Source organism: Mustela lutreola, chromosome 3 (assembly GCF_030435805.1).
Source record: "Mustela lutreola isolate mMusLut2 chromosome 3, mMusLut2.pri, whole genome shotgun sequence".
Classification (NCBI taxonomy): domain Eukaryota; kingdom Metazoa; phylum Chordata; class Mammalia; order Carnivora; family Mustelidae; genus Mustela; species Mustela lutreola.
In genome coordinates this window covers 39855258-39876265 of record NC_081292.1, presented here as the reverse complement: position 1 = coordinate 39876265, position 21008 = coordinate 39855258, and the positions used below count along the sequence as shown (strand labels likewise).

The 21008-nt window shown below is 37.3% G+C and overlaps 1 protein-coding gene across 3 annotated transcripts in view; it reads left to right on the top strand.

Annotated features, from left to right (window-relative positions):
* CPQ (carboxypeptidase Q) overlaps positions 1–21008 on the top strand; it is a 448436-nt gene that overhangs the window by 95245 nt on the left and 332183 nt on the right. For all 3 annotated transcript variants that reach the window (XM_059165969.1, XM_059165968.1, XM_059165970.1), the window contains exon 2: positions 1037–1503. In XM_059165969.1, the coding sequence (XP_059021952.1) occupies positions 1071–1503 (433 nt within the window). In that variant the 5' untranslated portion in view covers positions 1037–1070. The remainder of the gene's footprint in view (positions 1–1036; positions 1504–21008) is intronic.

The window sequence follows — 21008 nt, the reverse complement described above, 5'->3', positions numbered from 1 at the left end:
TGAAATGGGGATAGCTAAAATAACCATTTTATTTGGTTTAATTCAATTTAAATTGAAGTAACTACATGAGGCTATTGGCTGCTTTGTTGCACAGCACTGGATGTGTTTACTCTTAACTTCTGTATCTATTACAGAGTAGCGAAATCCAGCTGTGGACTGGCCTTGGTCCCTCAGACCATACTTTAAGTAGTAGCATTGTTTAGAGCATGGACTCCAGAGTGAGAAATCCTTTGTGTGTCTGTGGCAAGTCACTTAATCGCTTGCTACTCCACGATCCTCATTTATAAAACAAAAGTTCGTATTAAGGAGAGGAGAAGTGAGTTGGGGGAAATCAGAGGGGGAGATAAGCCATGAGAGACTGTGAACACTGAGAAACAAACTGAGGGTTTTGGAGGGGAGGATGATGAGGGTTTGGATGAGCCTGGTAGTGGATATCAAGGAGGGCATGTATTGCATGGAGCATTGGGTGTGGTGCATAAACAATGACTCTTGGAACACTGAAAAAAAGTATTAAAAAAAAAGAAGAAGAAACTATCTCATAGAGTTGTTGTGAGGATTAAATGTGTAGCAGGTGGAATTAGGGAAGGCACCAAGAAAAGATGACACTTGCTGGGGCCATACTGGATTTCAGTAGGCAGAGAAGAAAGAGCCTATCAGGTACAGGGAACTCTAAAATCCATTTGGATCATATTCTGTTAAGAGGGAGGGACAGCAGACAGTATGCATTTAACCCTGTCACTGCCACCACACTGCTAACATTCTTTCTTTCTCTTTCCTAGTTGTCTTATTTTAACCTTTTAGCATACTTTAAACTGGATCACTAGGTAATATGTGGTTCTGTGGTTTTAATAAAGACTGCCTATTCAGCCAATCACTGCCTTCTTATGCTTCTTCATTCCTGGGAATTATGGTGCCTGAATTTGATAGTGGAATTTGGGCAGTGGCGGAGAAGGGAAGGGACTCCTGTTTGAAAAGCAGTGCCTGGGGTATGGCTGTGAGATTCTTTCCCCCTAAACCATGTTTCTTTCTTATACAGATTATTTTAGGAAGAAAACCGCCTGGAAGAATCAATGAAGTTCCTTCTTTTCACATTTGTTGGTGTTGTTCACCTTTTCTCCTTGAACTCTGGGAAAGCGATCTATAAGAATGACTTCTCTCGGAGGACTTTTCAAGAAATAAAAGAAGAAATAGCCCGCTATAAAGATGTTGCTAAAGCAATCATCAACCTTGCTGTTTATGGTAAAGCCCAGAACAGATCCTACGAGCGACTGGCACTTCTGGTTGATACTGTTGGACCCCGACCAAGCGGCTCCAAGAGCTTGGAAAAAGCCATCCAAATCATGTACCGGAACCTGCAGGAAGATGGGCTGGAGAATGTCCATTTGGAGCCGGTCAAAATACCCCACTGGGAAAGAGGAGAAGAATCTGCTGTGATGCTGGAGCCAAGGGTTCACAAGATGGCTATTTTGGGTCTTGGCAGCAGCATTGGGACTCCCCCAGAAGGTATCCTTTGTCTTTTCAAGTCAATTTGCTGTGTACATTATAAAACTAGTGTCATGGGACATAGCTGATTACAGTTTGCATGATTCATATTATAATTTGGGTGATAAGAAGGACAACAGAATCATTTCTCATTCTGTTGGCTAAATGAGTTCTCTTATATTCCTTTTTCTTCCTACTTCCTTTCCTCCCTTTCTTTTCTTTTTTTTCTTTCTTCTATTTTTTTTTTTTTTTTGAAAGGAAGTTTATTGTGTAGGGTCACTTTTTAAATGACGATCTGTAACTATTGATCCATGATATTTACCAGCCCTATCACTTAGTAACTTGTAGCTAGTATGACGCTAGTTTCATTCTATAGAGCATCGAGATAACTGTGTATAGGATAGAAAAACTATAATTTCTTCCAAGCAGCCTCAGTGTACAGAAGTTTTTAGAATTAATGAAATGGGGGAACAGATCGTTACACATGGAATTGATTTGAGTTAATTGTTACAGAAGCAGAGGCCTCAAATTCAAGGAATTATCCAGGGTGAATTTCTACTTTAACTTATCAGCACCCTAGTTCAGCTTCATCAGACAACATAAATGATTAGATCAGGGATATAAAACTAGTCACTAGTGAGCTGCCAATCAGTCTTGAACTATTCATGGACTGTTTTCCTACAGGCTTTTCATGTATTCATGGACTATTTTCCTATGGCAGAGGAACTATTTTATAGAAGCTAGTTGACATTCTCTAAAAAGTTTATAAAAAGTTTTGACCTTCTCTAATGCCAAAAGAAAGACCCAATATAGAAATAGATGGTCAGTTTTTAAAAAAAAAAAAAAAAACATCTTTTTTGAGGTATAATTCACATAATATTCACTCATTTAAAATCTACAATTCAGTGTTTTTTAGTATATTCATAGAATTGTGCTACTACAGCTACTGTCTAAGTAGAACATTTTCATCACCCTAAAAAGAAACTTCATACTCGTTAGCAGTTATTTTGCATCCCTCCCTTACCTCCCTCCTAAGCTGAAGGCAACCACTAATTTTCTTTCTATCTTTATGAATTGCCTATTATAAATATTTCACATGAACAGAATAATATATCATGTTCTTTTGTGACTGGCTTTTTTCATGTAGTGCAGTGTTTTCTAGGTTTATCCATGTTGTAGCGTCAATTAGTACTTAATTCTTCTTTATTGTTGAGTGATATTCCATTTTATGAATATACCACATTTTATCCATTCGTCAGTTGATAGACACTTGTTTTTTCTTATCTTTTGGACATTATGAATAATGCTGCTAAAAACTTTCATGCATAAGTTTTTGTAGGATATACATTTTTATTTCTCTTGGATATATACCTATGAGCGGAGTTGCTGGGTCATATAGTAACTCTACAATTAAATTTTTGAGGAACTGTCATACTCTTTTCCAAAGTGACTCTACCAATTTATGTTTCCATGAATGTATTCCAGTTTTTACACATACTTCTCAGTGCTTGTTATTGTCTGTCCTTTTGGTTATGGCTACCCTACTGGGTGTGAAAGGTTATCTCACTGTGGTTATGATTTCCATTTCCTTAATGATTAATGATGTTGATCATCTTCCCATGTTCTTATTGGCCAGTTGTGTATCTCCTTAGGAGAAATATTTAAGTCCTTTGCCCAATTCTTAATTATGCTGTTATTATTGAGTTGTAAAAAGTCATTGTGTATTCTGGGTACAGGTCACTTATTAGATGTGTGATTTATTAATGTAATGGTAATTGATGGTCATATTGCTGCAGAAAAGTTTTTACTTTTGAGGGGCATCTGGGTGGCTCAGTGGGTTAAAGCCTCTGCCTTTGGCTCAGGTCATGATCTCAGGATCCTGGAATTGAGCCCCGCATCGGGCTTTCTGCTCAGCAGAGAGCCTGCTTCCTTCTCTGTCTGTCAAGTAAATTAATAAAATCTTTTAAAAGAAAAGTTTTTATTTTTGATTTAGCACAACTTACCTAAATTTTTTTGATGTTGCTGGTGCTTTTTATGTTATAGCTAAGAAACCTTTGCCTAAACCAAGGTCACAAAGATTTATTCCTATATTTTCTTCCACGAGTTTTATAATTTTAGCTCTTACAGTTATATCTGTGAATTAATTTTTATATGTGGTCAGGTAATAGTCCAATCTTCATCCCTTTGCAGGTGGTCATTCAGTTGTCTCAGTGTCATCTATTGAAAAGGCAATCCTTTCTTCATTGAATTGGATGTATTACATTAATTGACTTTCAGACGTTAAACCAACTTTGCATTCCTGGGTTAAATTCCACTTGGTTAGAACGTATAATCTTTTTTATATATTACTGAATTCATTTTGCCAATATTATGTTGAGTAGTTTTACATCTATACTCGTAAGGGATAATGGTCTGTAGTTTTATTTTGTGTGTGTGTGATATCTTCATCTGGTTTGGTATCAGGGTTAATTCTGTACTCAAATAATTGGTTGGAAAGTACTACCTAGTCTTCTATTCTTTGGAAGAATTTGTGAGGGATTGGTATTAATTCTTTAAGTTTTTGGTAGAATTCAAAAGCCATCTGGTCCTGGGATTTTCTTTGTGGGAAGATTGTTAATTATTAATTTAATATCTTTCCTTGTTATAAATCCATTCATATTATCTATTCTCAAGTCAGTTTTAGTAGTTTTTGTCGAAGAATTTATTTATTTTGCCCAAGTTGTATAGTTTGTTGGCATATGGCTATTTACGTATTTCCTCGTAAGTATTTTAAATTTTGTGAGGATAAGGATCCAAATTACTCTTTGTTGTCATTTGCTTTCAGCCTGAAGAATTCCCTTCAGTCTTCCCCCCTCCCAAAGCAAGTCTGTTAACAGAAAATTCTCCAACCTTTTATCCATTCTTATTTATGTATTTAATTTTCATTTTAGAAGCATAGTTCTACTGGATGTAAGGTTCTTGGTTAACAGTTTTTTACTTTCAGCACTTTGAATTTTTCATCCATTATCCTTTGGTCTTTGCTATTTCTGATGAGAAGTCACTTCTTAATATTATTGGGATTCCTTGTATGTGAGTCATTTTGCTTTTACTGATTTTATTTGTGGTTTTCATCGTTTGATTATGATGTATCTAGGTGTCAATCTCCGTGCTTTTTTCTTGCTTGGAGGTTGTTGAGCTTCATGGATATGTCAGTACTTCTTATCAATTTGGAAAGTTTTCAGCTATTATTTCTGTGAAGATCTTTCTACCCATTTTTGCTCTTCTGGTCCTTCCACTGTGAGTATGTGGGTACAGTTAATGGTGTCCCATATTATTCTGAGGTTCTGCTCATTTTTCTTCCCCCCTTTTTTCCTCTATATTCTTTAGGTTATGTAACCTGTATCAATCTAGTATCAAGTTCACTGATTAATTATTTTGCTAGTTTTAATACACGGTTGAAACCTTTACTGAATTTTTCTTTTCAGTTATTATAATTTTCAGCTCCAGAATTTTTCCTATAATTTTTATCTCTTTATTGATATTCTTTTTTATTATATTATGTTATGTAGTGTTGCAAGATTCATTGTTTATGTATAGCACCCAGTGCTATTGGTATTCTTTATTTGCTAAGACATTGTCATCATTCTTTTCTTTAATTCTTTAAGTACGCTTTCCTTTAGTTCCTTGGACATATTTATAAAAGCTGCTTTGAAGTTTTTTTCTCATATATCCTACAACTGGGCCGCCTCAAAGGCAGTTTCTATGGCCTGCTTTTTATCCTATGTATCAGTCACACATTACTATTTCTTTTCATGTCTCATTACTTTTTTTTTTTGTTGTTAAAAACTGAACATTTAAAATAATATATTCTAGCAACTCTCAGTACTGATTCTCCCTTTCTCTCTCTTGCCTACTGAAGATTGGTGGTGTTTTTGTTGTTTGCCCTTTATTTGTTTAATGATTTGGTTGTACTAACTCTGTGAAGTCTTTTTCTCTCACAGTGTACAGATTCTGATGTCCCTGTTTAGAGTGCTTTTTTCCCCTCCTTTTTAAACTTTTAGTCTGGCTCATGAGGAGTCAGCCTTGGATCCCCATAAACCAATTATTGGTCAAAGGTTGTGCACAGATGTCATTAGTCAGTTATATTTTCCCCCTTTACTGTTGGATGTACATGTGACTTGGGGGCTGTTATTAAAACTTAAGGAGTTTATGTTTTTGCCTCAAGTTCAGCTACAGCCTAATAGCTTGGAGGTTCTCTCTACCATCAGCCTTGAGAGGATACAGACTTGGGCATGCACATACTTTTCCAAGTTTCTAGGATCCAGGTGATTTTATTATTATCTTACTTAACAATATTTTCCTCTGTATCAGAATAGTGTATTTTTCAGATTGTGTTTGGTCAGAGTGTGCGTAAGCCTTTTATGCCAGTGAAACCTCTGCCTTTTGTTGATGGATCGGCCTGCAGCTTGGAAAAGTTTTTCAGTCTGCCCCATGTCCTCTTTTGATTATTCATGAATATGAACATAGGCATAGCTTTTCCAATCACCAGAGTTTACTGTCATCCCAAGAGGGCTTTTCTTGGTTGTTTCTTTTCTTGTTTCTTTCTGTTAAATTTTGGATTGCTTGGTACTTAGCAGTATCATGAAGCTTCTGGCACTCTTTTAAATGTTTTCTACCAAGCTCTCCATTGTTTTCAACAATATCCTTATGCATGGAATTATCTATGTTCTGCTCCAAATACAGTCACTATCCTGGGTAAGAACTGCAAAACTCTTTTTTTTCTTTGCTTTCCTCTTTGCTAGGAGATCCTCACTGCTTCCCAGGAACTAGGCACAGTGATAATGGCCTTTTTCTCCCAGAGTGATATCCTTAACAGGTGCTGGAAGAGGAGGGTGGTAGCTCCTGATCTTCTCTGTTTGCCTCTCCCAGTGTGGGACCTCTGCTTATAAGTAAGCTGAGACAGAGGTGATCAGGATCCAGGTATTATTGGTGCCTATACTTAGGGTAGGATTTTTACCATATGTTGGGTAGAGGAATAGGCCTCAGCCCTTTTGGAGTGGAGTGTCCATAATAGTGTTTTTGTAACATGGAGCTGGCAATGGGAGAAGGAAGCAGGTCATGCATGGCCCAAATGCTGTAGACTCTCATTGTTCTCAGATTTAGTAGTTTTTCTTGAGTGAATGTTCATCCATTTGCTTTAGACCCTTAAGACAATTTTGAGAGACTTTAAGTGATTTTTTAAAAAAATAGTTTTTCTCAGTTAAATGTTTTATAGAAGACAGACCTGCCAAATTTCTTTCTCCATCATTCTGGAAGTACCACCAGGAGAGTCTGTTTTGCTTTCTCGGAGGTCACATGAATAGGTTACCTCTGAGGTATTAGGGGAGCCCCTCGGCTTGAGTTCTATAGTGTTGACCAGGAGTTTTGTTTAGTTGCCTCTGTATGCAGTAATCTGTGTTAGCTACCAGATTATGTATAACTTCTTTTTCCTTTTTCTGTCTTTCCAACTATCTTGAAAGGCTTATCCTTTTTTTTTTTTTTTTCCTCTACAGATAAGAAACCCAGGCTCCAAGAGGTAAGGTAGTTTGCCTACAGTCATACAACTAGTGAGAGGCCACCTGTCAAACTCCAAAGTCTATGCTTGTAGTTATTAGACTATATTGCCTACATATAGATATTTTAATGTTATTTTCATTTTTATAAGGTTTCCCTTTTTAGCCATCTGACTGAAACAGATCTGTCTCAAAAGCTGCTGATACCCATACTATGACAGCAGAATATATTGGTGTCTGTACCTTCTTTTTGGACATGTTTTCTCATTCCTGTTTCTTTCTTATCCTCATTTCTCATTCTGTGGCTGGGCTTGATCTACCTTGGCTATCTGCCTGGTATTTAAAACTAAGCCAAATTACTGATTGCTCCTGGGGCCTTCAAAACCCAGGGGAAGTGAGTTTTCCTCACTAGAATCTATTGTAGTGTTCCAAGACTCACTTTCACCTCACTCCTTATTCCATGGGGCTCAAAGTAGATAAACAGTTGTCTGGCAACTGGACTATTTTCAGCTCTGAGGACACTGGAGAGTTAGGTTGAACCAGGTATGGAAAAATTCCCACAGGAGACAGTGTGTAGTCAACACAGAGGGACCTCCAGATGCAGGTAATGGGTGCAGAGCTCGTCTCTTAGGAAACCCATGTTGTGTCCTTGGTTTAGCTGCCTACTAGTTGTATGACCTAGGTCCAGTCTTTTAATGTGTATGGACCCTAATTTTGTCACGTGTATAATGAGAGATGTTTGACATTTGAACCTGTAAGGTCTCTTCCAGATTGAAAAGGTTGTGATTTTTATGAGAATCCACAAGGGATCAGTGAAGCTAAAGTTCAGGAGAGCAGGGCTTCTCTCATGCATATACTGTGAAGCAGATTCCTTATATAACCAGAGGTGAATTTTTTAACCATCTGATTCCAGAGTTGAATATTACAGTGTGTGTTAGTTTATTTGTGTATGTGAGTTAGAGCTCTGTGAGTTATCTATGGAGAATTGGAAGAAGACAGATATAAGTTGGCCAAGTAAGATGAAGATACTGAGCAAAACTTAGAGGTAAGACAGGACAAAAAGTATAATTTCAAATCAATCCCAACATAACATAAAAGACAAGATTTAAATGTTTAAATTGACTGAGTGAAAGAATGAAAACCAGCAGCCAAATCCAAGAAAGGCTGATATATGGGCAAGAACAGGAGCTTGGGCAAAATATTGTTAACCTTTCCTCAGTAGACACAACTCAGTAGGTCTCATTAGATAGTCTCTGAATCCCAAACAGCCGATTATTGAGTACTTATTAGTCCTCTGTGGAAACTGGCATCTCTATAGAGGTACTGGGCTTTCCCCAGATTTTATATATTGCAAATTGTATTGGGAGCTCCTGAAAAACTGGACTGAATCTTAATCCATTTTTCTATTCTCAGCATCTAGCACCATACTTAGTGCATATTAGTTATTCATTCAGTGTTTAAGGAATAGTGAATTGTTTTAGGTAGGTCTTTCCTTAGAATATTAGTCGCCTGTAATTAAAAAAAATAGTGGTTCCTTCTACTTATTGATGATATTGTTGACCCATCATAATTTGCTTAGATTTTTCTGATTATATAATCAATACTAGCTTATTATAAAAAACATGTACATAAATATAAAAGTAATAAAAATCATTGTGATCTTTTCTCCTAGAATCATTGCTAACATTATAATTTTTCACTCTAATTTTTCCATATCATATATATTTTTATTTATTTTTTTAAGATTTATTTATTTATGTTAAAGAGAGTGTGTATGTGCACATGTGAGCAGGGGAAGGGCAGAGGGAGAGGAAGAGAATCTTAAGCAGACTCCCTGCTGAGCACAGAACTGACACAGGCTCAATCTCATGACCCTGAGATAGTGAGCTGAGCCAAAACCAAGAGTCAGGTGCTTAACTGACTGAGCCACCCAAGCACCCCATATTTTTGTTTTATAAATTTGAGATGAAACTGTATATATTTTTGTTTTTTTATGCCATATATCATGGACATTTGCCACATACTAATAAATATCCTTTGAAATAAATTTTAACGATTACAAAATACAAATATACAATAAATAACATAACCAAAACCCTCTTGTTGGAATCCTGGTTACTTCTTTTTCTTTTTTTCTACTGTTTCAAATAACATAGCTATACAAATCCTTTAATACAGAAGTAAAGAATAGATTTTTATTTAAAAAAAAATTTTTTTTTAAAGATCTCATTTATTTATTTGACAGAGAGAACACAAGCCAGGGGAAGGAGCAGAGGCAGAAGCAGACTCCCCACAGAGTGGAGAGCCCAATGCGGAACTCGATCCCAGGACCCTGGGATCATGACCTGAGCTGAAGGCAGATGCTTAATGACTGAGCTACCCAAGTACCCCAAGAATAGATTTTGAAAGAAGAGATTTTTTATGTTTTTGATGAATACCAGAATGATTGGGATAGTCTAGGGAGTCTTAAGAGGGTGGCAAAAAATAACTTTGAAACTGCTCCTATAGATATAAAAATGGAAATAAAATTCCTTGAAACTATTTTTTCTGTCCAAATATTATTATGTAAAAATGTTAACATAATAGAATTTATATAACATTATAATATAAATTTATAATACAATGTAAATAGCATATTTAATTATTCAGAATTTTAATATAAATACTGAAAAATTTAGGCTCTTGATATATTTGTTAAGTTGTTTTCCAGAAAATTATACACATTTACTGTCCTGTCAGCAGCATATCTCAACATCCTTAAAATCCCTGTGCCTTCATATTCATTAGGATTTTTTTCTAATCTTTGCCATTTTGATTGCTTAAAATGATATTTCACTATTATTTTATTTTGTATTTCTTTGCTTATTGGCAAAACTATTATTTTCATTTATTTATTGGTTGCTTATATTTTTCTTCTTTATACATTATCTGTGACTATCCCTTGCCTACTTTTCTATTGGTATTTTTTTTTTTTAAAGACTTTATTTGTTTGACAGATCACAAGTAGGCAGAGAGGCAGGCAGAGAGGAGGAAGCAGGCTCCCTGCTGAGCAGAGAACCCGATATGGGGCTCCATCCCAGGACCCTGAGATCATGACCTGAGCTGAAGGCAGAGGCTTTAACCCACTGAGCCACTCAGGCGCCCCTCTATTGGTACTTTAAGGATATTCTGATTGATGTATATGAACTCATTGCTTATCGCAGATTTAAATTCTCTGTGGTCACCTGTTTCAAAGTGAAACATTTATGTCACTCATTTATGCTCCCTCTGCCCTATCAAAGTGCTCTAAGAAACTGAGCTCTTTAGCTCAGTTTACGCAGACTTTAGAACATCAACCTCATGGTTTGCATACTGGTAGATGACCTACTCTTGAAATGGCACTTAAAAACTTAAGAATCCAGTCAACCTGGACTTAGATTTTGGGCTGAGTGTGCTGATTGGAACTTCTGCTGGAGGGCCATGTCAAAATTGTGTACCTCATGACTTTTCTTCATGGAGATGATTTAGGAGTGGGAGGAAGAGAGATAGAAATAACACTAGGGTGGGCTTAATGTATAGCCCACATATATATATAATGTATATATAATGTATACTTGACTAGCAGTTAATGTTTAGTTGTAGAACTGTTCTAACTGGGTTTAAATTTAAAGTACATATGGGTGTGTTATAGGATTTTAAACTGTTTTCAGAATTATTGGGAAAGCTCATAATGCAGATTTGCTCATAATTTGAGCTTTTCAGGAATGAATTTGAGAATCACTCTATAGAACCAGGCTACCAAGACTGCTATTGCTTTTCCTAGATTAAGCGATGGCTTTTATCAGAAAGTTGCAGTAGGGAAATCCAGACATTACCACAACTGTGTTTGCCTCTGAAATAATAGAAGCAGTAGAAAGAAGCCTTCACCTCATTCTGCCTTCCAGATCTTGTTCAAGTACATACAATTGGTGATACTTAAATTACTTCTAGAACCCTAACTATAGGGAGAAATTTAGTTTTTAGATTTTTAGTCATTATATACAGCAAAGCACATTTAAAGGAAGTTGAGGAATGCCTGGGTGGCTCAGTCAACGGTTAAGTGTCTGCCTTTGGCTCAAGTCATGATCCCAGAGTTCTGGGACGGAGTCCTGCATCGGGCTCCTTGCTCCATGGGGAGCCTGCTTCTCCCTCTGGCTGCCATTCCCCCTGCTTGTGGTATCTTTCTCTCTCTCTCTCTTTGAAAAATAAGTACTCTCTCTCTCTCTCTCTGACAAATAAATAAATAAAGTATTTTTTAAAAATTTAAAAAAGGAATCAAATAAATAAATAAATAAAGGAAGGAAGGAAGGAAGGAAGGAAGAAGGGAGTAAGGAAGTTGGAATGGATGTTGAATGTTAGTTGTCCATACCTAACACAATGCTCATTTCATTATGCCTCTTTGATAACAATATGATATGAAGGGTTTTTTGCATAAATAAATAAGGAAAAATGGCCATTGATCATATAGTCCACATAATGCCACCAATATCATTTTGGTCCTCTGTAGCAGATGAATTATAGTGGCTTTGAAAGGACTAAAAAGACCATAAGGACAATAATCATGAAATGAAATAGGGGCATATCTCCCTGTGTATGCTGATGGACTGAAGAGAAATGTTCTAGGCTGGTTGTCAAGTTTGCTATATAAATTCAAATGGGTTCTCTCCTTCATCTTTTCTACTGTTGCCTTTTGGATGCCTCTCTTTAAGAAATATGATCCAGTCCCATGACTTTAGGTACCACCTCTCTATCTATGACTTTTAATTGTACATATATGTGCCTGACTTATGTCTGCAGTTCCAAGAACTACTGGATGTTTCACAAGTCCCACAAATTCATCATCCTATCTCCCCTTTGTTTCTCATATTCATTAATGGCATTATCATACACCCAGGGACCCAGACTTGGAGCCTCAAATCTAATGTCTGAGGTAGTATCTTGCTTTCATGTTTTTGTTCTCTGCCTGGAATGCCTATATTTAAGGATTCGGCTCAAATGCCTCTTCTGTGGAGACTTTTTCTATGCTTGCTCATTCCCAAACAAGTATTGACCTCTTCCTGTCTTCTGCTTTTCCTATACCCTATATATGCTTATATCATAAGCATTTCTGTCCTAGAGAATAAGCCTCTTAAAGTCAGAGATCCCAGTTTCATTGGTTCTCATCTGGGGGCAGTTTTGCACCCCAGGGAAAATTTGGCCTGTCTGGACACATTTTTGATAGTTGTGACTGATACAGGATACCACTTATCTTCAGTGGGTAGAGCCCAGGACTACTGCTAAACATCCCATAATGTACAGAACAGGCCTCTTTCTCCCCACTTAACAAATAGTTATCCATTCCAAAGTGCCAGTAGTGTTGAAGTTGAGAAACTTTGCCCTTCTCCTTAGCATGATGTCTCATGCACAGAAAAGCTTCAAGAACTTTTAGTTGAATGAATTATATCTTTCCATTTATCTTGCTTCAACATTTAGTTGGTCTTAAGTGTCACACATGACTCTTTTTTTCCATCCTTACTGTAGCGTCAGAGTTCAGGACCTAACATCTCCTGACTAGTGTTATAATCATCTCCTAATTGATCCTCCTGACCCCAGGCTTGTTTTGATCAATTTCAATAGCATTGCTTTAATTGTCTTTGTAAAATATGGATCTCATTATGCCACTTCCTTGCTTAAAATCTTTTCATTGTTCAGGGTATATTTCAAATTCCTAGAACCTTTTAAAAAGTGACTCCAGGCTGTGTTTCTAGGCTTATGTCTACTCCCTCCCTAGCCACAGACCTTATGCTTCAGCCACATGGGCCTAACTGCTCTTGCCTTAGCATATTCATATCCAATTTGCCTTAAAATCTGCTTCCTGGACCTCTGGCTAGCCTAACGTTACTCTAACACTAATCCTAACTCAACCCAACCCAACCCTTCTTTGCTTGGAGGATTCCTATTCATTTTTGAAGACTCGTTTAAAATGGATCTTTCTTTAAGTCTTTCTTGAATCCAAACCTAGTAAACTTAATTGTTCTTTCATCTCTATTCTCTTAGCACTTTACCTATAGTATGCAATGATCACAATTTATTGAAGTCGATTGTTTACATGGTCCTCTCTGCTGAGAAACTGTGACCTCCTCCATGGTAAAAGCTGCATCTTTTTTTGGTATCTCCTTTAGCACTAAGCTCAGAGCCTGATATGTAATAGATGCATATTAAATACCCATTGGTCTGATTAATAGATTGTGAGAAATATCCCACATTTAAAAATGATATTAAAAACTTATTCATACTCAAAACGAGTTTCCCTTAGTCCTGTGTGATTTCCTTATGTCCTTTATGTCCTGTCCTATCCAAATAGCAATACGTTTTGATGTCCATCTAAAGCAAAGGCACATAGCAAAGAGAATGGTAAATGAACATCAATCAGATCATCATTAGGTTGTTTGCCACAGTCTTTTTTTTCTGAAAATTTAAGCAGCATGGACTAGAAAGTTTAGAAAGATGTAGTTAAAGTATATTCCAAAATCTTATTGTATTCCTCTTATAGGAACTTAAAATAGCCTTACTGCATACTCTTAGCACATCTACCAAAGGAAGAAATTCCATGGCCAGTAACTTTGATCCATTTCTTAGTGAGGTGCTAGCTAATTTGTGCACAAGGCCCCATCATCAGATAATTCGTTATTTGTGCCTGTCCTCTTCTCCTCCTTTGGTCTCATTGGGGAAATATCACTTCTAGTTCCCCGCCCCCCTTCAGGGCTTAATCGTTGTCTGATATCTAATCATAGTGTGAGCAAAAGTGTTCTAGAGAGCCTGTATTCACAGGTGATTCTTGAAATTTGTAGATGTGGAATCAGTGAAGGATCCAATTCCAAAGTGTCAGAGGTTACAGATTTTCTCTCTGCATCAAGACAGTAGTAGGAATGGGGAAGAAGGGGCAAAGGGACTTACATTTATTGAATGCCTTTATACACTAGTCATTGTGCAGATTCGTTTACTTACATTGTCTTTTGGGCTAGTTATTGTTCACATGTTCAAAATGACAGGCTCTGGGAAGTTTAGCACTTTGTTTAAGGTGACATGGTACTATGAGACAGAGCCTTGCCCCAAGTCATGCCTTCCCAAGAGACTTTCCTCTTCACCTTTTATAATAATGGTGGATATTTCTGCCCACATCTCCCATGTACTTCTATTTACCTCTTGGCTATTACCTTAAGAAGGGGACTTACTATCTATCTCCTGTGTGCCTTCACACTCTCACACAAACACAACTCAGGAATCACAAACCATAAAACAAAAACATGACTGAATTTGATTGCATCAGAATTAAGAATTTCTACAATGAAGGATACCATGATGAAAGCTGTTAGATGACAAAATGGGAGAAGATCTTAACATTGTGTAAAACTGTTATGAGATTAATATGTACAATATGAACTATAGGAACTCAACAATAAAAAGGCAGTTACCCTAGTAGAAAAATGGGCAAAGGTTCTAAATAAACAATTTAAAGAAGAGGAATCCTAAAAGCTAACATGTGTATAGAGAGAGCTTAACTCATTAGTAATCAGAACAATGCAAATTTTTAAAATAATGAAATAATTTTACAGCAGAGATGTAAAATTTGTTGGGATTTTGAGGGCAAAGGAATTCTCATGCATTGATTGGTGGGCATGGAGCATGGTGCCACCATTTTTTGAGAACATACCGGTCATATTTAGCCAATTTAAATATATTTTTGTACTCAGTGACCCAGTAATTCACTTCCTTGGTCTGTTTCCCAAAGAAATTGTCAGTGAGTTACAGAAGGCTAATTATGATAGCCTTGTTTGTGGGGATAGGGTCCATCTGGAGGTCCCTTGCTAGGAGAGTAGATGTATAAGATGTGGTGGATGCCTCCCAGGGAATGTTTTACAGAAGTCAGAATCAACAGACTAATGTATGAATAGCAGCATGGATGGATCTTATATACAGAAAGCTGAGTAAAAATAACAAAAAATAGAATGAAATACACAGTACATTTGCATACATATAAATACAATTTTGCATGCCCAGAGAATAATATTTTACATCTTATAAGACATACAAAAAAAACATCTTAGAATTGTTGTCCATGTAGGACATGGGGCAGAAATGGGAATGAGGAAGGGGGTTAAAAGAAAATAAATAAGTTTTGGGGGCACCTGGGCAGCTCAGTGGGTTAAAGCCTCTGTCTTTGGCTCAGGTCATGATCCCAGAGTCCTGGAATCGCTCACGCCCTGTATCGGGCTCTCTGCTCAGCGGGGAGCCTGCTTCCTCCTCTCTCTCTCTGCCTGCCTCTCTGCTCACTTGTGATCTCTCTCTGTCAAATAAATAAATAAAATCTTAAAAAAAAAAAAAAAGAAAAAATTTTGAAAACAAGCATATAAAAGAGATTTGCCTTGAGGAAGCCAATGAGGATGGTATACTCTGAATTAAGGAGTGTAATTAACCCATCACTCTGCATTTGATTTTAAAAACAAAAATCCACTTGCTGCTTGAGGCATAAAGTTAAGGTAGGTGTTTGGGTAAATTGTCATTTTCTCCAAGAGAAGAGAAAGCTGCTTCTCTTTTACTTTTTAAACATTATCTGGTTCCTTCTTCCCCCATAATCTTAGGATGTTCACTCAGAGTTATGCTTATACAATGTGAAATCTTGACTTTTTACTTAGTGTTTTTATTTTTCTTGTAATATTTATCTTTGTCGTTGTTGTCTTCTTAGTTTCAAAGCTTCTGGAAGCAGGGCTGATGTCTCTTTTCATTTTTTTGTAGAGCTTTTAGTACCGTTGGACGTTTAGATCACATTAGTGATGTTCCCAACGTTCAATGTTATGAAAAATTTTCCATGAAGAGGTTTTCTTTTGAGATTCTGAAAATATGGATGATACGCTCTGTAGACTTTCCTGCTGAAATGAAGTGCATTGATAGGACCCAGGTATCCTTTCCTTTCTATTAGACATCCTTATCCAGCTCACATTTCATCCTTTCCTTTTCAATTTTTAAGCAAATCTGATTCCTTTTCCTAGCAGAAAATATCAGTGGTTAATAACTGTAGGTTTTTGATAACTGATGTTGTGGGTGAATTTAAGAAATGTGTTCAGGGGGCGCCTGGGTGGCTCAGTGGGTTAAAGCCTCTGCCTTCGGCTCAGGTCATGATCCCAGGGTCCTGGGATCGAGTCCCGCATCGGGCTCTCTGCTCAGCAGGGAGCTTGCTTCCCTTCCTCTCCCTCTGCCTCTCTCTCTGCCTACTTGTGATCTCTGTCTTTCAAATAAATAAATAAAATCTTTAAAAAAAAAAAAAAAAAAAAAAAAAAAAGAAATGTGTTCAGTAATCAGGAGGTTATAATTAGCATTGAACTGAATCATGTGGAACTAGGAAACTGAGGTATTTGTTCTTCATAGTTGGGATTCACTATGTCTCTCCTTTTACTCTTTCTCTTTCTCTGCTATTTACTCTGCTTGTCTCTATCCCTTTTTCTGTGCTTCTTTCTACTAACCATCTCTGCCTTTCTTTCTGTTTCCTTCTTTATCTCACTCTCTTCTTCCTGTCTCTTTTTTTGGTTTGGACTCTCTCTCTCTTTCTCTCTCTCTCTCTCTCTTTTTTTTTTTTTTTAAGATTTTATTTATTTGTTTGACAGACAGAGATCACAAGTAGGCAGAGAGGGAAGCAGAGAGAGAGGGAGAAGCAAGCTCCCCACCGAGCAGAGAGCCTGATGCGGGCTTGATCCCAGGACCCTGAGATCATGACCTGAGCCGAAGTCAGAGGCTTATTATTATTATTATTATTAATCTTACCCACTGAGCCACCCAGGCACCCCTCTTTTTTTGGTCTCTTTTTGTTTTCTGCTTCCTAGTTTCTGGTTCATAGCCTCACCAACAGGGTAGTCTAGAGCCTGATATATTTGCAGCTAGGTCAGATTATTGCTCTAGATTTAATTGGAGCTTCTATCTTTTTCTTAGTCTATAAAAGTGCTCTTTGACTGTCCCATTGTATTCTTAAAAATTACAGTCCCTGAAACAAACTGGTGAATACATATTTTATACTCAGAGCAGTAAAGAAACATTTTGTGATGAATTTCACAATGAAAATTGTTTCCTAAGAATCAGTGCCATTTTGATGGCTACTGGGAAAATGTATCAATGATAACAATTGACAGAAGGTACTTTTATTTCTCCAGGGGAGCTCAAAGGCCAAAGTCTTATGGAGCTCCTTACATTCTTGATTTCCTTTGTATTGAAAAATTGCATGGGAAATTTCCAGAAAGTTTCAGAGCTTTATATCATTAAATTGAAACATTTTTCTGAGGAAAACATTAAGAAAATTTGTCTTCCTTAGAAATAGATGGCTTAGACGTTTTGGATCAACTACTGGTAAATAATGCATTAAGGCCCATGGCCTGATTGACAAAGTGGGTGATCAGTAAACCACTGGGACCGGATGACATCCACCCTGTATTTTTTAAGGAAATTAAGGATGAAATTGTCAAAATTGGTTAAATTGTATTTAACCCTTTTTAGTTGCTGTTGGGCTTAAGAATTATCAGATTTTCCTTGAGACCACATTCTATAGGAATTCTCCCAAGACCTTGGAAAATACATTTTGTTGGTTATCGTTACTTATTACATATACTTGACAAGGTAATGTATAGGGCATTTCTGAAGGGTTCATATCGATGACTTGTTGGAGGGAAGATGATGTCTGAATAGTGATAAAAGCCTAGGATAGTGCCAGATTGGATTTATTGCCAGTGGGAACTACTGCACACTTATAAATAGGGAATGTGAGGGTAGACATTATTCGGACCACATTCTTTTGGTTCTGTGACAAATAGATGGGAAAGAAGAAAGACTAGAGAGATTTCAGATTTGAGAGACTAATAGTTTGGAGGAGTAATGACCTCAGAAAAGGAGAGCCAAATATTATATAATGGAGATCAATTCATACCTTTTGCATATGAGAGATGAGGAATGGGAGGAATCAAAGATTACAAGGCTTTCAAGTCTGGGTCTTGGAAAAACCATAGGGATGTCACAGAGAGAAGGTTGGGGATGGAAGTTGGCTGAAGGCAGTAGTTAATAGGGTTAGTTTGAATATACTGATCTTTTGAGGTTGATTCCATAGAAAACAGTCATGTTCTCTTATGCAACATCCCTAGAAGCTACAAAGTGGTGACAGTGGACCAGAGAGATCACTGGTTGTGCCCCCATATCATTTCTTATTTTCTTCAGTTAAATTCTATAAAGTATTGAATCCTCTGTTGATCCTGCCACAACAGTGATTCCTGTTTACTTCTCTGTCAACTCACTCACCATGAGCCTGATTCAGACACAGGATGCCTATAATCTCTGTCTCTTCAGCCCCTAAGGCAGCCCTGGCCACTTAACTGGTACTTGGTAATTGGTTACTGGCTTGGCATCCACTGTATGCCTAGCACAGCGTTAGGGGTGATGATACACAGATGAATCAAATCTGGAGCAGTGCAAGTAAGATGGGAACAAGAAGAGGGTTAGTTCTCTCTGGGGGTTGAACAAGACTTCAGAGGGACAGGACACTAAAAGATGAAGGATTCCCTGAGGCTAAGAAGGGAGAAAGGGGATACCCAGGACAGGAAAGAAGACAAGCAAAGATACGAGATTGTGCAAGTATAAGACATAGTTGCCCAGTGACTGGAGGAGCAGGTTCATGGTGAGAGGATGGAAGAGGACGGTGATGGGCCTGGAAAGGTACAAAGATAGATTGTAAAAAACCTTGCTAAGACCATCTTGCATTTCCTTACATTTCTTAGGACAAACATTATTTCTAGGGTGAGGAAAGGAGGGTAGAGGGATTAGATGGTAACCTCATTTGGCATCTCTTAATGGTAGTGTAGAGAACTAGGAGTGAAGAGTTTTGAACTTTAATCTTTGCTACTAACTACTATGACCAGGTCAAAGTTATAAAAATTCTCTGGGGTCAGTTTCTGTGGTACTTATAAATATTATTATTAGCATATTTGTATTTGATAGGATTTCTGAGGGTTTTTTTGAGTTAGATATCTAGTTTTTTGGTTTTTAAAAATTGAATAAACAAAAAAAAAAAAAACAGTTCATACTCTTTTGGTCACATGGGATCAGTGAAGTAATTGCCAGTCTCAACTTTGCAGGCAACTGTTCGCCTCATCGCCTACTGATATACCTCTCCTCCTTTATGCTGCCATTTCACAGACTCTGTCAGCCCTACTATGATCCAAATGGCTTTAAAGCTAATGCAGCTTTTAGTGACAGAACTAGTTTGCAAAATGTGTTTTTGTTTTTAGCAAACTCAGACTACCATATTGTGATGCGCCTGAAAATTGCCTTTAAAGTGCATTTTCTCTACTTAATTTGGGGGAAATTACCACAAAACGTTCAGTGCTTTGTTTTCTGAGAAGGCTCTTGGTTCTCTCTCTCAGTTCATGGAATAAGACATTTGCCCCCTGACTGCATTTATGCATTATTCTTATCTTGAAGAGCATTTATTAAGCACTCATCTGTGAGAGCTATGGATAATATACATGTTCTGAACAAAAAACAAATAGCTAATAATATGCAAACAGGAAGTATGAGTTTCATACAGTATCTTAAAATAATATTTTCCTGATTAGGAAAGTAATATACTTCTTTTCAAATGTAAAAATTTGAAAAATAAAAGAAAAGTACAAATAGAAATTAAAATGAAATTCATATGAAGTTCTGTTGCCCCAAAGCAAGAACTATGAACATTTTGGCCTGTATGTATATGCTATTTCTTTCTATGCATTTGCATATTTATATACATGTACAATGTGTTGTGAACATTCCTCCTTTTTTTTTTAAAGGTTTGTTTATGTATTTATTTATTTTAGATGTCGAGAGAGAGATAGAGCATGAGCGGAGAGGGGGCAGAGGGAGAGAGAGAAAGAGAGAGAGAAAGGTAAAGAAAGAATCCACAAGCAGTCTTCTCACTGAATGCGGAGCCGGACACTTGCTCAATCCCAGGATCCTGACTGAGATCATGACCAAAGGGGAAACCAGGAAATCATTCAGCTGCTTAACTAACTGAGCCACCCAGGCACCACTCTCCTCTTTTAAATGAGAATATAGTGCAGTTGTTCAGAACCTGGCTTTGAGGGTAAATCTGGATTTAATCCTAGTTGGCCTTGTGATGTTTATTGAATTACTTAACATTTGAAAGGCCCTGTTTTGTTTTCTATAAGAATGAGGATTGTAATAGTGTTTACCTTATAGGGTTAGAGTCAGGGCAAAATGAGGTAATACATTCAAAGCATTCACTGCCCAGCCCATTGCATTTTATTGTATGAGTCCTTCATTATTGGATATTTTCCGGTTATTTCTAGGTTTGTTTGTTTGTTTGTTTTTCTGTACATAATGTTTGCTGAGCTACATGATACAGTTTGGTATCATCACATTTGTTACCATTCAGTTATTGATCTCTGTGTCTTGTTCAATTACAAAAAGAATTGCTGAGACAGACTCTCACTCTTTGTGAGATTGTCCCATGTGGAAGCCTTTCCATTGATTCCTGAGACTTGGGACGTCTCTCAGCTGTTTCCCTCATATCCTCATATAGATTTGGTTCCACCAAATGACCTCACTTGGTTGCCGTGGGAATTTTTTTGTAGTGATGCCACTCTCTCATTTGCCCTCCTCAAGGGTTGGAATGAAACCTGGCTGGATGGGGCTGGTAACATAGCTGTACATGACCTTCTGGGTGGGTCTAAAAGCTGGCTGGATCCTAGTCACCTCAGGCAATGGGGTCAACCATGGGATTTTATGTGAGTGGCCACTAGAGCCCTTTTAAGCAGGGCACGTTGGTCTGGGGATGGAACCAAGCGGGGATTTAGGGTGCGGAGTCACATATCACTAGCATGGGGTGGGATGGATGCAGGGGTGAGGCCAGCACTGCTTTAAATGAATTTGCTGCTCTTTTAGTTGAAGATACTGGCTTAGCAGTGT